Below are 17,963 nucleotides of genomic sequence, written 5' to 3'. Positions count from 1 at the left end.
TTTTCATATATGATCTTTATTATGTTGAGATATGTTCCCTCTATCCCTACTTTGTTGAGGATTTTTATCAAGAATGGATGCTGTTTTTGTCAAGTGCTTTTTCTACATCTATTGAGGGCATCATATGGTTCTTATCCTTTCTTTTATTAATGTGGTGTATCACATTGATGGATTTGCAAATGTTGAACCACGCTTGCAGACCAGGAATAAATCCCACTTAATCATGGTGAATGATTCTTTTGATGTACTGTTGGATTCGATTTGCTAGTATCTTGTTGCGAATTTTTACATCCATTTTTATTAGGGCTATTGGCCTGGAATTCTCTTTATCAGTGGGATCTTTGTCTGGTTTGGAATCAAGGTAATGCTAGCCTTGTTGAAGGAGTTTGGAAGTTTTCCTTCCATTTCTATTTTTTGGAACAACTGTTAGATCTTCTTGTTGGATAGAGCCCGTACTTATGGTATAGTGCCCTTCTTCATCTCTGTTTACAGTCTTTGGTTTAAAATCTAGTTTGTCTGTTGTAAGTATGGCTACTCTGGCTTTCTTTTGACATCCATTAGCATGATAGATGGTTCTCCAAGCTCTCACTTTCAATCTGCAGGTGTCTTTAGGTCTAAAATGAGTCTCGGGGCACCCGAGTGGCTCAGTTGTTGTGTCTGCCTTCGGCTCAGGTCATGATCCCAGGGTCCTGGGATTGAGCCCCGCACATTGGGCTCCCTGCTCAGCGGGAAACCTGCTTCTCCCTCTCCCACTCCCCCTGCTTGTGTTCCCTCTCTCGCTGTGTCTCTCTGTCTAATAAATAAATAAAAATCTTAAAAAATAAATACATAAAATAAATAAGTAACATGAGTCTCTTTTAGGCAGCATTTGTGGATCTTGTTTTATTTTTTTAATCCATTCTGATATCCTATGTCTTTTTATTGGAGCATTTAGTACATTTATATTCAGAGTGATTATTGATAGATATGAATTTATTCATATTTGTATTGTATTACAAATCCATTGTATTACCTGTACAGTTGGTGTTTCTGGAGATGTTCTCTATTCCTTTCTAGTCTTTGTTGCTTTTGGTCTTTCTTTCCTACTCAGAGAGTCCCCTTTAGTATTTCTTGCAGGGCTGGTTTAGTGGTCATGAACTCCTTCAGTTTCTGTTTGTCTCAGAAACTCTTTATCTCTCCTTCTATTCTCAATGACAGCCTTGCTGGATAAAGTGTTCTTTGCTGCATATTTTTCCCATTTAGCGTGTTGAATATTATCATGCCACTTTCTTCTGGCCTGCCAGATTTCTGTGGAGAGATCTACTGTGAACCTGATTTGTCGTCCCTTGTAGGTTGGGAATTTTTTTCCCTTGCTGCTTCCAGAATTCTTTCCTCATCTCTCTGTTTTGCAAATTTTACTACGAATTGTCTTGGTGTTGGCTGGCTTTTGTTGATTTTGATGTGCCTCTTGGATTTGGATGTCTGTTTCCTTCTGCAGATTAGGGAAGTTTTCAGCTATGACTTGTTCAAATAAATCTTCTGTCTTAGACCTCATTTCTAAATAAATTGTCATATCCAGATTATCTGGAGATCTTGAAACCATTAGCTTTTGTGTTAGGGTGCTCACATCAATGGATGACCATTCATTTATTTACCTATTTATTTATTGAAGGGGGAGGGGCAAGGAAGAGGGAGAGAGAGAATCTTAAGCGGGCTCCATGCCTAGCAAGTAGCCTGATGTGGAGCTCAGTCAATTAAGTTGGACACTTAATTGACTGAACCACCCAGGTGCCCCTGGATGACCATTTATGAGTAACATCTTGTACTTGGCTCATTATTTAAATCTCAGATGCCATGTAGTACTCCTTCTAAATATACTCTTCAACTGATGATCTTGTCCCAGTTGGAAGACAAAATATTTCCTTCTCATTTCTCTGATTCAGAAAAATGTATTGAAAAACAGAAAAACTTAGTTTTTTTTAATATTTGGTAATCATTATGTTATTATGTTAGTAGCATTATGTTATTATGTTAATTATGATTATAAGGATAGTAGTTAACAAGGTAATAGCCTTAATAAAATAATATTCATATTGTATGATAATATAGTCCATTCCTTATAATGAGCTCAGAGGATTTAATTCAGTTATCCTCTTGGTATTCCTAACTATAAAGCAGAAAAGGAGCTCTTGTTTATTATCATCTGTGATTAGGAATTCTGAAATCAAAAATGGAATGATAAATTCTCTTGCCGAATCCCAGAGGAGTAGGAGATCAACTTAAGCCTGGGTATATCAATTAGGGTAGATGTTCAGCTGCATGTAAGGGAAACCCAGCTACAGTGATTTAAAAAATTCAAGAGTTATTTTCCTCATGTGACAAGTTGCCCAGACGTAGGCATTCCAGATCCATGATGCCAGGAGCTCTTTCTGCTCTGACAGTGGTCACAAGATGGTGCCTACACCTCCAAACTTCGGGTCTGCATTCCAGGAAGGAAGAGAAGGGAAATGAAAAAAGTTATGTTAATTAATTTGCTCTCTCTAACAACTTTTTGCAGGAACCTGATACAGTGGGTTCCGCTTAAATCTACCAAGCACATACTACCCCCTAGATGCAGTGGAGTCTGGGAACCTGAGTATTTTTTAATGGTCATATTGCCATTCCAAATAAAACTAGGATCTGGTACTGGTGAAGAAGCAGGAAGTGGCTACTGGGCAAATAACCTGTAATGTCTATTATACAAGTGTTTAATCGCTTATTCCAAGAAGGTTTTTAAAACAACCATACAGCGTAGGGAGACTGCTGGGGCACTTGCCACCAAGAATTGTAATCACTTCTGCAGGGTGAAGCAATGTTTACTAATACTGTGGAAATGAAGAGTAGAGTGGTAGCGCATGATGATGTGGCTCAGAGGAGGTAGATAATAGTACTAATATTTATTAAGTATTTTCTTTGTGCCAGATACTATACAAAGCATTCTACATACTTTATCTTATATCAGCTTTATGAAATGAAGTAGTATTATTATTCCCACTTTACAAATGGGGAACCTGAGATTTAGAGAAGTTGACTTGTCTAAGGTCATGTACCTAGAAAATGGCTGAACTGGGCTTTGAACCCAGGCCATTAGATATCAGAGCTCTAGCTCTTGGGCAATAAGCCAGTGATTCTCAAACTTTAGCATGTGTCATACAGACCAATGGAACAGAATAGAGAACCCAATATGGACCTTCAACTCTATGGTCAAATAATCTTTGACAAAGCAGGAAAAAACATGCAATGGAAAAAAGACAGTCTCTTCAATAAATGATGCTGGGAAAATTGGACAGCCACATGCAGAAGAATGAAACTCGACCATTCTCTAACACCATTCACAAAGATAAACTCCAAGTGGATGAAAGACCTCAATGTGAGACAGGAATCCATCCAAATCCTAGAGGAGAACATAAGCAGTAACCTCTTTGACATCAGCCACAGCAACTTCTTTCAAGATACATCTCCAAAGGCAAGTGAAACAAAAGCAAAAATGAACTTTTGGGACTTCATCAAGGTAAAAAGCTTCTGCACAGCAAAGGAAACAGTCAACAAAACAAAGAGGCAACCCACAGAATGGGAGAAGATATTTGCAAATGACACTACAGATAAAGGGCTGGTATCCAAGATCTATAAAGAACTTCTCAAACTCAACACCTAAAAAACAAATAATCAAGTCAAAAAGTGGGCAGAAGATATGAAAAGACACTTCTCTGAAGAAGACATACAAATGGCTAATAGACACATGAAAAAATGTTCATCATCATTAGCCATCAGGGAAATCCAAATCAAAACCACACTGAGATACCACCTTACACCAGTTAGAATGGCAAAAATGGACAGGAAGAGAAACAACAAATGTTGTAGAGGTTGTGAAGAAAGGGGAACCCTCTTACACTGTTGGTGGGAATGCAAGTTGGTACAGCCACTTTGGAAAACAGTGTGGAGGTTCCTCAAAAATTTAAAAATAGAGCTACCCTATGACCCAGCAATTGCACTCCTGGGTATTTACCCCAAAGACACAGATGTAGTGAAAAGAAGGGCCATATGCACCCCAATGTTCATAGCAGCAATGTCTGCAATAGCCAAACTGTGGAAAGAGCCGAGATGCCCTTCAACAGATGAATGGATAAAGAAGATGTGGTCCATATATACAATGGCATATTACTCAGCCATCAGAAAAGATGAATACCCAACTTTTCCATCAACATGGATGGGACTGGAGGAGATTATGCTAAGTGAAATAAGTCAAGCAGAGAAAGTCAATTATCATATGATTTCACTTATTTGTGGAACATAAGGAATAGCATGGAGGACATTAGGAGAAGGAAGGGAAAAATGAGGGGGAGGGGAATTGGAGGGGGAGATGAACCATGAGAGACTATGGACTCTGAGAAACAAACAGGTTTTAGAGGGGAGCGGGGAGGGGGGATTGGTTAGTCCGGTGATGGGTATTAATGAGGGCACGTACTGCATGGAGCACTGGGTGTTATACGAAAACAATGGATCGTGGATCACCACATCAAAAACCAGTGATGTATGGTGACTAACATAACATAATAAAATTAAAAACAAAACAAAACAAAAAACTTTAGCATGTGTCAGACTCTCCTGGAGGTTTAGTAAGACACAGATTGCTGGGGCTTACCTCCAGAACTTGCATTTCTAACGACTTCCCAGATGGTACTGATGTTCTTGGTTTAAGACCGCCCCTCTAAGAAGTGCTGCCATGTAGGATGATAACAATGAATTTAATAAAAATCAACATATTTTGTAGGCTTACTGTTCTTTAAGTTCTCTCATCCTTACTAGGGAATATGAGGTAGGTATTATTATCCATTTTATAGACGAGTCTCAAACGAATTAAGTACTTTGCCCAAGTCTCACAGCTAATTAATGTTACAGCCAGTATTCAAAACCAGATCTGTGGAGGCCCAGAGCTGACTAAACAAGACTTTGTTTAAGTGAGGCAAGTATTGGCTGGTCCACTTTCCTCAATGCCTTCTCCTCTAGGGCTGCTTTCACTACAGCTGTTCCCTCGGCACCTCTCATTCAGTCAGCTCCATCTCTGTTCTCTCCATCAGGCGGGAAAGGATTTCTCTTCACCGTGGCTGACCTTCAGGCTGGAGTTGTTCGCTATCATCATGACGACAGTGACTCCACCAAAGACTTCGTGATCTTCAGGATATTCGATGGCCATCACAGCATCCGCCATAAGTTTCCCATCAACATCTTGCCCAAAGATGACAGTCCCCCATTCCTCATAAGCAACGTTGTGATTGAACTGGAGGAGGGGCAGACCATACTGATCCAGGGTTCCATGCTGAGAGCATCAGACATGGACTCCAGTGATGACTACATCTTCTTTAATATCACAAAACCTCCTCAGGCTGGAGAGATCATGAAGAAGCCAGGGCCAGGGCTGATAGGTAAGTTCTGAACAGTTAAGATTGTTGGTGTCAGAATTTGTACAAGGGTGGACATCAAGTTGATGAGGTAAGATACCATTATCATTCCCATTTTATGGATGGGAAACCTGATACCTGGAAAAGTTAAATTGATCTATTCAAGTCTGTGCATCTGCAAGCCTCTAGTTATTACATTATGAAAAATTACATCTGCCAAGCAAGATGATAGAACAAATAAGTTTGAAGAGAAGTGTTTGGCCTATTCTAAATTATTGGTAAAGTAATTTCATGAAAAACATTTGTTTATGTTTTATTAGAATAATTTCATAACTACTTCTTAAAGTAGTCAGGAGTAACAAAATAGGGATCAAATCGTTGGTGTTAGTTAAGACCGTTTCTTAAAAATATTTTTTGTAATGCTAATTTTTCTACCTATTTTAAGACAGGTGTAGCAACTTTAATTTTTCTGCTTATTATTTATAAGCTTTGATAAAAGTATTTAATGAAAAGTCCACCATACTAGGCAGAGAATACTTTGGAGATAAGTCCAGTATCTTTATACCCCAACATCTGGAAGATTGTTACAAAAGTATGTGCTGTTATGTGGACCCGATAGGCTATCCTGTCCCTGGCTTCCTTCAGAGGGATCTATTTAATGGCATCATTTACTATCGTCACTTTGGTGGAGAGATCTTTGAAGACTTTTTTGAATTTGTCCTGTGGGACAGCCATGAACCTCCAAATCTCTCAGTGCCACAGGTAAGAGGCCATCTCTGAATACTGCCCTCAAAGTCTTGTCCACAGATATCCATTCCAGGAGGTGTTATTAGAAACTGTGTAAAAGCAGGTTTTAAGGTTCAAAGCTTGAGAAACAATGGATTCAGCAAGATTAATTCAATTTCTTTGCAGCATGACTTCTCTACCATTTACTTTCCTAATTAGTTTTGTAAATTATTGTATTTGTAAAACCTCCGTGTAATGCGGGGTTTTCAAGATCATTTAACCATGGGGCCCTTTTATACAGAACAGCTCCCAGAATATGCTGGTCTCATAAGACTTGAGAAAACACTGGCATTTTATGTGTAGTGGTTCAAGTATAGTCTCTGAAGTTACACTGCCCATGTTTCTCTCCTGTCCTTGACCTTAACTAACTGTTTGACTTGTGCCTCAGTTTCCTCATCTGTAAAATAGGTAATAATACAACTTCCTTATAGAGCAATTGTGAGGGTAAGTGAGATAATCATGTATAAAGTACTGAGAACTTTCTGGCACCTGCTAAGTACTCAGTAGACAAATTAGCTATTATTTATTGTTGCTTTTGAAGAACTATTAGTTTTACCACCACTCAAGTATATCATTTAAGTATACAGGATGCAGAAATAAGTTTAAGGAGGCATCCTCATATAGAAATTACAGAAAATGAAGTTAGTGTAGGATCTGGACAACTATAAACTATAAAAGGGTAGACTCCATGTAAAGAGAGGATGGCTGGTGGTAGGGGTGGAAAGACAGCTGAAAATAAGTGATTACTTACTATACCCGGTTCTTTTTGCTATGATCTTGAGAACCAGCTCTAGAATGATGTTTTAAAAAGATTTATTTATTTTAGAGGGGAGTAGGGACAGAGGGAGAAGGAGGAAGAAATAGATTCACTGCTGAACATGGAGCCCAGATGCAGGGGTCAGTCTCATGGCCCCGAGATCATGACCTGAGCTGAAATCAAGAGTCAGGTGCTTATCAGACAGGGCCACCAAGGCGCCCCTCTAGAATGATTTCTTTCTTTCTTTTTTTTTTTTTTAAAGATTTTATTTATTTATGACAGAGAGAGACAGCGAGAACAGGAACACAAGCAGGGGGAGTGGGAGAGGGAGAAGCAGGCTTCCCGCCGAGCGGGGAGCCCGATGCGGGGCTCGATCCCAGGACCCCGGGATCATGACCTGAGCCGAAGGCAGATGCTTAACGACTGAGCCACCCAGGCGCCCTAGAATGATTTCTTAAAGCATGTGTCCCTATTGGTTATATAATGCTACTCATAATGTCACAGTCACTTACATTAGCCACTGCATAGGTGATTGAGCTATTCATCTGCTTGCCAAGACAAAGGTAACAAAAAGGGATGATCAGGAAGAATGATGTCAGAGAGCCCAGAAACTGAAGGAACTAGGTGATCCCTGTTAGGAGGGAATAGAGAATGAATGAGAAAATTCTTAATTCATCTGCATATTGAGTAACAAATCAATTCCTTTACGAATAACAACTCCCTCTTTTCAACAGTGTATTATATGCCATTTCTAGATTGCATTTTTGCTTGAGACCTTAGTTGACTTGATAATCTAAAATGGCAACTACTAATAGGATTTATTTTTAAATCTTCTATTGTATCTATTCAAACTGACCTGTTTCTGACTAGAATACCATATCACTTTTAGTGGATTATGTGTTTTTTTAAAAAATTGAAAGCTCAGCGCTGTGAATTGTGCAAGACTGTTGAATCTCAGATCTGTACCTCTGAAACAAATAATGCAATATATGTTAAAAAAAAAAAAGAAGAAGATAGCAGGAGGGGAAGAATGAAGGGGGGGAGTCGGAGGGGGAGACAAACCATGAGAGACTATGGATTCTGAGAAACAAACTGAGGGTTCTAGAGGGGAGGGGGTTGGGAGGATGGGTTAGCCTGGTGATGGGTATTAAAGAGGGCACGTTCTGCATGGAGCACTGGGTGTTACGCACAAACAATGAATCATGGAACACTTCATCTAAAACTAATGATGTAATGTATGGTGATTAACATAACAATAAAAAACAAAAGCAAAAAAAAAGAAAGCTCAGGACTTCTTTTTCCTCTTCTGCTCTTACATATTTTATACATCATAGGTATAGATTTATTTATATTTATCTCATATTTATAGATCAAATGGAGATGTGAGATCTCTCTATAATAAGGTAATGAAAACTTTATTGAAGCAGAATTATTTCTAAATCTTGGCAAATAAGTCAGATCAAACTCTGTAGATCCAGATGATGGATAGATTTCGAAAGAAGAGGTCATAATTATATTTTTCTTCGCTTTCGTCTTCTTAATCTTTGTTGAGAAAGAGACAGAGACAGAATCTATAAATTTGCTATGTCTTCATGTACCACCTATTCTTTGGTTCCTAAATATTCTCCAGCTCGGACTTATGTACCCGCCTCCGTACCTGACACCATTACACATATGTCTCACCAGCATTTTATTTTATTTTTAAAGATTTTATTTTTATTCACTTATGAGAGAGTGAGAGAGAGAGGTGAGGGGCAGAAGGAGAAGCAGACTCCCCACTGAGCAGGGAACCTGATGCGGGACTCAATCCTGGGACTCTGGGATCATGACCCGAGCCAAAGGCAGACATCCAACGGACTGAGCCACCCACGTGCCTTCACCAGCATTTTAAATTCATCATGTCCACAATCCATGAGACATTTGGAATATTTCCCCCCAAACTTGTAGAAAACCACTGTAACTAGAATCCCTGAAGTCCTCCCCAGCCCTTTTCTCCATCGAATATCTGTATAACCGGTCAGTCAGCAGGTCTTACTAAATCGATAAATTTCTCTCATGTGTCTCTAGCTCTCCACCGCACTGCCAGTGCTTTGGTTCCAATCTTCATCTTTTGGGGGCTAAATTATTGTCAGAATCCCTCACATCTCTTAAGAATAGAGATCAGCCACATCCTTGTAACTGAGGACAATTACAACGCATTCATACAGTGGCAGAGTGTTTGGTAGCATTCCTCTGGCATCCATTTTTTTCCCCCCACTTCTGACTAGTGGCAGCTTTAGCTTGGTCCTTCTCCAGATTATGGACCTACTCTCAGCTATAGCATCACCTGCTCCAAGAATCCTTTCCCAATGCCCTCCATTCCATAACTCTCCCAGGCTGGCTCAGCTTGTCCTTTTATATGATCTGATATCAAATAACTAAAATGTGAGGCCATTATTTGTTTTATCGGATCAACTGTGAGCTCACTGATGATGGCAGGAATCACAAATTATTTATCTTGTATCTTCTGACTTTGTTTCAAGACTCAAAGTAGAGCCTCAAGAGCTGCTTTTTTGTGTGTACCAAAATGAACTCTGGTTCTTTCCATTTTTCTTGAAAGTAAGAGAAAATAAGAAGACTGAAACATTTGGTAGGAACTGGGGAGGGAGTGCCATAGGGAGGAATAAGTGTAAATCTTTATTCTTCAGAGTTTCTAGGAATTAGTGTGTGCCTAACAACAAAACAAGTATTGTGTGTGTGTGTTGGTAAGCGTTTCTGTGTTGTAAACCCCCGATGTCATCATTGAAACTCTAATTTTTAAGGGACTTGCATGATCATTTAGTCTACTTGATGATTGCATCTTCAATTTGGACAAGTATCTAGTCATGTCTTACAGATAAAAATTCAGCAAAATCTGGTCACCAAAAATTAAAGTAGGGCACGAGATTGCTTAGGCCACACTGTTGGAAAACTGCCTTTCATAGAGACAGAAAGCAAGGATGTCCTCAGGTGAGACACGATGCACATAAAGCAGGAAAGAAGTTACATAAGCAGGGATGCCCTTTCCCTCCTCTTGTCCTTCTCTACTGAATGCTCGTCAGAGAGGTTGACTGACACACCAACCAACAGTGTGTCTACACATCAGCAAGAAACCCCTCTCTCTTTCTGTCTTGGTTGTCATTACTGTCATCAAATAAAGCCTCACCCGCTCAATTTGTTTTTGAAAAATATTTCCTTCTTTATCCTTCTCCATAGAGGCCTTTATAGGGCTTAAGCTGTAAGAGATCTTAAACCAGGAGGAAGTGATATTAGAAGTAAAATGGGGTGGTGGGGGGAAATGGGTGAAATAGGTGATGGGGATTAAGGCATGCACTTGTCATGATGAGCACTGGGTGTTTAAAATAAAAACTTAAAAAAAAAAGAAGTAAAGTGGAGAATGAAAAATACAGATAGATGAGAGAAACAGGGAACAGGACGAGGACTAAGAAATGGAGGAAGAAAGGAAGCAGGTCCCACAAAGCCCTGTGGGTCAAGTGGAAGGAGGCAACTGGATGTGACTGGATGAGAGAACAGGCACCCAGGGCATGGGCATTTGTCAGAAGTCAGACTGGAGAGTGGGGTGGGCAAAGCTAACTTGGGTAGTAGTTCCTGGGGCAGAGAAATAGCGCTGGATAATCTCAAAAAGAAGATACAAGATAAAGAATCAGGCAAAAATCAAAGCGGATACAGAGAAAGGATCAAGAACCCAGGCTTGTAAGAAAGTCAGATACTAGCTGTCGGAGTATCATATATCAAGCCTGATTCTGAGGGTCAAGGTCAAGCTTTGTCATTTTGTGTACTGCTTTATCACTTTATATTCAGATTCTCTCTAAGTCTGTTTGCAGGTGCCTGTGGCCATAAGTAGACTGGAGGGATGTAGAGAGAGTCAGCAGCAAGAGCCCAGTGATTGGGCATTAGGTTTTCATTGTCTGGGAATGGGTGTTCAATAATGTCTTTTTTACAACCAAATTTCAGTACAATGAGAATTCTTTATTTCTCTATGGAGCTTGTTAAAATAGGATTTTTCTTACCCACAGACACACATACAATAATTGTTTAAACATGCATAAATATGTAAAGATACATCAACTTAAGTGATCATAAAGCATGTTGAAAAATGTGCCCACCAAGAATTACTACAGGGGTATAGAAAAGCATGCTTGTACATTCTTTTTACACAAAGAACACATTGGAGAATAAATTAGCATGGAAAATGGTCTCTTTGAAGGCACAATAACTATTGTTTCCATATTAAATCCAGTTTTTCAATTAAGTGGAGCCTCGCTGATGCACGCTATGGCTGGGAGGTCCCATAGAGAATTTCTGAACTTTGTAGATTAGCAAAAAAACTGTAATTGGAAAAAAAATTGTGACACAGACTCCAGGAGACTGGAGAAATGACTGTCATTGTGTTCTTTTATTTTGATAAGGGGCTTTAGTTTTTAATTATTGAAATGCTTCATAATGGAGTAGTAAATATGTTGTATGCTTTTGTAAAAGTAATGAAGGATGAAGACAGGGAATTAATTAATTGAGCACCTACTACTGGGTACTCACTGTGCTACTAGAGAGAAAAACTGAGCCCCAAAGGAGTAAAATTATCTGCCTCAGGGAGCTTAGTTTGTAGGTGACTGAGCTGATGTCCCAGGCTTTATCATCGAAAAGCTTAACCATGCTTTAGTTTTTGCTTTGTACATCAATTTACAAAGGAATTTTCTTCATTGTCAAATTAAGTATTGTGAACACCATTATTGTAGACAAAACTGGCATTGCTGATCTGTGCTTTGGTAACAATATTAAAATAATTAGAACCAGAGTAAGAATACTCTCACGCATCAAGCTGTGCAAAGATCCGTGATGCCAAACAAATGTCCCATTTTGAGAAAGAGTTAGTAATTGCCTTCTTGCTACCAGTTATGGATTATTGGAAAAAAAATAAATGTGATGATAAAAGCTGTTTGGCAAAGTTGCCTTGTCCTCTTACATGATCCCAAACCTGTGAGTATGATTTTAAGAATTAAAAAAATCACAAATAGGCCATGTTGACTGAGTTAGCGAACACTGATGAAGTATCTCCCTGTCTACAAAATAGGATACCAGTTTTTATGGAGCAACGGAAATGAACATAATATTTATTGAGCACCTACTGTGTGCCAGATATTTATCTACGTGGTGATATTTGATTCTCAAAGCAACTCTGTGAGATTGTTGTTGTTACACTTAACGAACCAATAAAACTGACACCCAAAAAGGTCGAGTGACTTGTTCAAGATTAATAACTACTGAGTGGTATACTCTGCATTTTAACTGTCTGTCCACTGACAAATTCCACATGGTTTGCACTAGGCTATGATTCTCCCTTTGTGGATATTTTAGTCTAGGAGAGACCGACATGTGAACTACTAAAAATTAATACAAGGCAATATAAAACAATAATGTTTGTTGAGGGATAAGCAAAATTCAAAAATAATTCCAATTGAGAAATTGGGCAAAGTTTTTTTTTTTTTTAAGATTGATTTATTTCTTTTAGAGAGAGCAAGCACATGTGGGGGTAGGGGAGGGGCAGAGGGAAAGAATCTCAAGCAGACTCCCCATTGAGCGGGCAGCCTGATGCAGGACTCAATCTCATGACCCTGAGACCACAATCTGAGCCAAAATTAAGAGTCGAACGCTTAACTGACTGAGCCACGCAGGAACCCCAAGAAATTGGGCAAAGTTTTAAGAAGAACCCTCCAGGGTAAGAAAGCCTCAAGTTGCTGGAGAAAGCAGGAGAAAAGCATTGCAGATTGAAGGAACAGCATGATCCAGAGCATAGAGACCTGCTGGATAACTACAGCCTGGTATCTTGTGCTCATCTAGTGTCCTGGGTTAATGTTGAAAGGTGGTACAAGATAAAGGTGAAAAATAGAGTGTGTCTAAACCGTGGAGGTCTTGGGTGCTATGCTGAGGAGCTTGAATAATTTAATCCCTCCCGAGTGGTTCTTTAGTTTTTTGGGGAGAGGAATAACTGATTTGACTTGCATTTTTTTTTTTTTTAAAGAGAAGACTAGAGATACGTAAAGTCTAGATTAGGTATTGGAGTTAGGGCTTACAGGAAGCTGTTGCAATAATGGGAAACAACGATGAGAGCTGGAGCTAGACCAGTAAGAGTGGGAATGACAGTTGGGGTGGGGGCAGGGTGTAGTCATGGCATAGGAAATTTGGTAAGCAGAAACTCTGGGACTTGGAGATGTGTTATGTGTCAGTGGAGAGGAAGGAACCAAAAGTCGTGACAAGGTTTCTAGGATCAATGACTGAGTGGAGGATGGTAGTGAGAGGAAGCACAGGTTGTTGGTGCAAGGGAGAAGTAGAAATAAAATCAGGAACATATTTTGTGTATTATGTGCCTGTTCTATAGCATTCATGGCTGCATTAACTATAATTGTGATAATTCTATTCTTAAAATATAACATTAAGTGGGTAAGAATGTTCCATTTTTGGCCCATGTTCTTAATAGCGCCTGAATCATTTCAATGGAAGTATATTACAAATGGGAGTTTTTGAAAAGCATCTTAACCATGACTGGGTGATTGTGGGGTGTTTTCTTTGGTGTCCTTTGGTATTTCAAATTAATGGCACAGGTAATTTCTTTCCAGGTGGTGACCATCCATATCACTCCAGTGGATGACCAGCTTCCAAAAGAGGCTCCTGGAGTTTCTCGGCATTTGGTTGTCAAGGAAACTGAGGTGGCCTACATAACTAAGAAACATCTACATTATATAGATACAGAATATGACAGGGAGCTTCTCTACACGATAACGACACCTCCATTTTTCTCTTTCGGCCACAGGTATCTCTTGAGAAGTCATCACCTGGGCTATTTGTTGAGGGTTGTGTCCAAGGACTGAGTTGCAAGTGTCCATGTACAGTACTGTGGTTCAGTCGCCCTGTTGGTCAGACATGAACTTGTATTCAATTCCGCATTTACTGTAATCTCAAACTTATTTCATACCTCCCTTCAAAAGCTGTATTAATTGGTAAGTGACCTGCCACTTATAGTGTCTTCAGCTTAGGTAAGCTTAAAATAGTCTTTAATCTTTTTTTTTCATACAACATTCCTTTTTTTCTAAAGAGAATGTTATTTTTGTCTTTTTAATAAAAATTTATTTTATTTTTATAACACTATTTTCAGATATTGCAGGCCACAAAATGGTCATATTCTATAATCCCAATCAGAAAAGTGGCATGAATATACCTGAGGCTTGTGTCATGTACATGATAGCAAGGAAACATTTTTTAGGATGAGAAGAACGATTCACTTTCATGAAATCAAAATAGAAAATTCTGTACATAGTTTCTGCAGTCATAAGAATGGCATTGATGATTCTGGACAGAAGGCTAGAACCACCCCCACCCCACCCCCGCAGGAGAGAATATGAAGATGGAACATTTGATTTCTTCTTGCAATGAGCATTTGTAGCTTTAGAAAATTTGGTTGCAGGCTCTTTGACTTAATGTTTCTTGCCTGGAAAATTAGCTGATGTGTTCTCCTGTATCTCTCTTTAGACATCTGGATGCTGGGAAATTGTTTATGGTCGATAGCATTCCAAAGCTGACCAAAAATCCTGCAGCCCCGGGGCTGAGATCATTCACTCAGGTATGATGCTATGCTGAAATGTTGACCAAACATGATGGAGGTGTCTTCTGAGAGAAGGGATGACACTCCTAGTGTTGCACTTGAGAATGATGGCCTTTGACATACGTCAAAAGTATCAAATGCTTGATGTCTACGTTCTTTCTGCTTGCAGACTTTTATTTAGCATGTGCCATCTACTTGACAATGCTTCATTGGGCTGGATATGATTTCAAAATCTTGTTATAATTCAGCCCAGCTTTTTTGCATCGTTTTACCAGTAGCAGGGCTCTGATTTACAGACCTGGTGCCTACGGTTTTATTCTAACACATTCAAGTAGTCTAGATCCTACCGTGTTCGTTTCCTAGGGCTGCCGTAGGTACCACAAACTGAGTGGCTTAAAATAACAGACTTACTGTCTCGAAGTTCTGGAGGCTGGAAGTCTGAGGTAAAGGTGTTGTCAGGGTCGCAATTTTCTGAAACCCTGTAGGGGAAGCCTTCCTTGCCTCTTCTTTGGACTCTTTGACCTTCTTTGGCTTGTGGATCATCACTTCATTCTGCCTCTGTCATCCTATGGCTGTCTTCTCTCTACATGTCTCTCTCTTCTTATGAGGACGCAAGTTATATTTCATGAAGGGCTCACCCTTCAGTGTGACTACACTTTATCTTAACTGATTACAGCTGCAACAACCCCATTCCCAAATAAGGTCATATTTTGAGGTACTAGAGGTTAGGACCTCAACATATCTTTTTTGGGGGAACACATTCAACTTACAATACCTACTACCATCCCAAATTCTTCACCAACCTTCTCCCCCTTCCTGTGGACTCTTCCCTGAATACTCCCCTGAGAGTCACAGTAATGGTGATGAATACTTAGGCAGCAACTACCCCTGTCCGTAGGGCTGATTCTGCCTAATCTCACTGTAGTTAGATGATGCAAATGAGTATGTAAACCCCATGTGCTTAGTACTATTATTTTATTATTTTATTTATTGTAGTGATAAGGAAACAGAGACCTCACAAGTTTAAGTAACTTGACCAATATCAGACAGCTAATTTGTGGTGGAGCTGGGTTGAAATTCACATCTCCTGTCTTTTATAGAGTTGGCTGGTGTCAAGCACTTGACATATTTACTTAATTTCTTTGTTCTTTTCCCTCCTGGTTTTAGAAAAAGCGATTTATAAAATAGAGCTTTTTGGACTCTTCAAAGTGATGATGTTGGCATTTCCAGTGTTGGATGTCAACATGATGGGTCTCGGAGACCTAGCTCTCTGAAAGTCTCTGATCCTTGCAGATGGGCACCCACATGTCCATCTCGATTTGCTTTGCAGCATGCTGTGAACCACATGAAAGTGGCCTACATGCCACCCATGCGAGATATAGGCCTCCATCCGGGACATGTCCAGTTTGCCTTTTCCATCAGTAACCAACATGGTGGCACTTTGCACGGGATCTGCTTTAACATTACAGTTCTTCCAGTGGACAATCAAGTTCCTGAGGTATGTACGATGTTTGATGTGAAAGATAAGGAGGCGGGAAGACCTAAGGAAAGAAAAGAAAGACTTGAAGACTTACTGGAAATGCTAACTTTTCTTTAGGCTATTTTCCAGAACTTTTTAATTTTTCAGCTACAGTGTAGGAAAAAAAGCTTGGAGAGGGGAGTCTTTCACCTCCCAAGGGTCTTTCTGTCTAAAAGGTGAGATTTTCCAGTTGCTGAATTTGGCATTATTTTCAAAGCTTTATCAAAACCTCTTTCCTTTCCTTTCTGCTAAGTCTCACATGCTGATCAGGGGAAGGGGATTAAGTTATGGGTCTCTTAGCAACCGGAAGGACTTATACTTACTTTCATTGCAGGCCAGCTCTATGCTCGCTTAATTTTTCAAATGACTTAAGATGGGTTCTTTTATCCTCTCCCATCCCAGCCCCAGTGTTGACGTAAATGGTCAAACAGTTGGGTCTCTTATTAAAACTGAACTACAAAGATGATGCTACCTTGTGCATCTTATCTGTGAGGCTGGACTTCATAATGAAAGTTTGTTCCAAACCCCATCAGAGGGTTAGACTTAACTTGTGTGGCTATTCTTGGGCTAATTTTCCCCTCAGAAGTGGAAAGACAAGGTAGGAAGCAGAGGCATGAGAACCCAGACATGTCTCATCCCTAAGGAAAGAGGTCACCTTCCAGGTGCCTACCTGGAGGACAGCTGGGAGCCCTGAGGCTCTCTTTCCAGCTCCCTCCTCCCCATCTCTACATCTGCCTGAAGTTGGAGGGCAGAGGTCTCAGTCTGAGGGACCAAGGGGCTTACTCAACCCACAGAACTGTTCTGATAGAGCCAAACAATACTTTTAATTAATGAGTTGCCAACATTTACACATCAGGAAGTTTCATATCAAGTCTGGCTTTCTGGCTTCTCTTGAAAATTTGGGAACTCTAGGAAGAGTGAACTCACTTACCCCCAGCAGCAGCTGCCTGGGCCTGCTCTCCAGGCTCCAAAGGCCCCACCCAGCTGAGCACGCTCATTTACATCGCTGGCCTGCCCCCTCAGACCTCGGAACTTGCCATTTTTGGCAGAAGATGCGCCAAAGAGCTCACACAAAAGACAAAAGAATCTGAACTATATTCTTTGATTCCTTCCCTGTCAGGGACCAGATCACATTCCCTGTGGAAGAAACAGTTTAGAATGTCTGTTAATTTGATTAGATCTTATTCAGACCATTCTTTTCTGTGTATGAGATACATGCCCTGAACTAGCCCAGCATCTAAAGAAGCCAAAGCTTTTTCTAAAACAATCATGGAGAGAAGTAGTGTTTTATGCAACGCAACCCAAACGTCTTGCTAGAGAAAAATGGTCTGTGGAGAAAACGAGAAAACTAGAAATGGTGAAGTGAACAGTTACCTCTCTCATCTGAAGGTAGATGGAATAGTTATGAGGACTCAGGGCTAACGTGGCATAGTGGCTTCTTTTTCCTATACTGTATGGGACAAATGAAATCATACCTTAGAGAACTGAGAACATTAAAAATAAGATTAAAAAATGAGTAGCTCTAGTGAAACCAGACACGCGAGTGGTTTCCTGGCATGAAATACCCACAGATATCTGAGTTGAGTAATAACCGTGAGGTGATCTTAATATGATGCTCACGGGAAGGCCCCAAAACCTAAGTACTAGGTTTGGGCAGAGACTGAAAAGTTAGTGATGAAATGAGCTGGGGCAAATTAGCCTTATGCTTTTATTTTTTGAAAGCTGCCCTAAAATGCATATATATTTTAAAACCCCAGAGTATAGCAGAGTATATCCCTTGAAACATTAGCAACTCGAGGTATTAACTGATGCAACTTGGAAATCAATGAGGCTAGCAGATATGGACCT

At 39.9% G+C, this 17,963-nt stretch overlaps 1 protein-coding gene across 1 annotated transcript in view; it reads left to right on the top strand.

Moving 5' to 3' along the window:
- FREM1 (FRAS1 related extracellular matrix 1) overlaps positions 1-17,963 on the top strand; it is a 145,954-nt gene that overhangs the window by 28,554 nt on the left and 99,437 nt on the right. The window contains exons 8-12 of the mRNA XM_021682416.2: positions 5,097-5,441; positions 6,037-6,179; positions 13,614-13,807; positions 14,524-14,614; positions 15,927-16,094. Coding sequence (XP_021538091.1) covers positions 5,097-5,441; positions 6,037-6,179; positions 13,614-13,807; positions 14,524-14,614; positions 15,927-16,094 — 941 coding nt within the window. The remainder of the gene's footprint in view (positions 1-5,096; positions 5,442-6,036; positions 6,180-13,613; positions 13,808-14,523; positions 14,615-15,926; positions 16,095-17,963) is intronic.

Source organism: Neomonachus schauinslandi, chromosome 13 (genome assembly GCF_002201575.2).
Source record: "Neomonachus schauinslandi chromosome 13, ASM220157v2, whole genome shotgun sequence".
NCBI classification, from domain to species: domain Eukaryota; kingdom Metazoa; phylum Chordata; class Mammalia; order Carnivora; family Phocidae; genus Neomonachus; species Neomonachus schauinslandi.
This window is presented reverse-complemented; position numbering and strand designations above follow the sequence as displayed.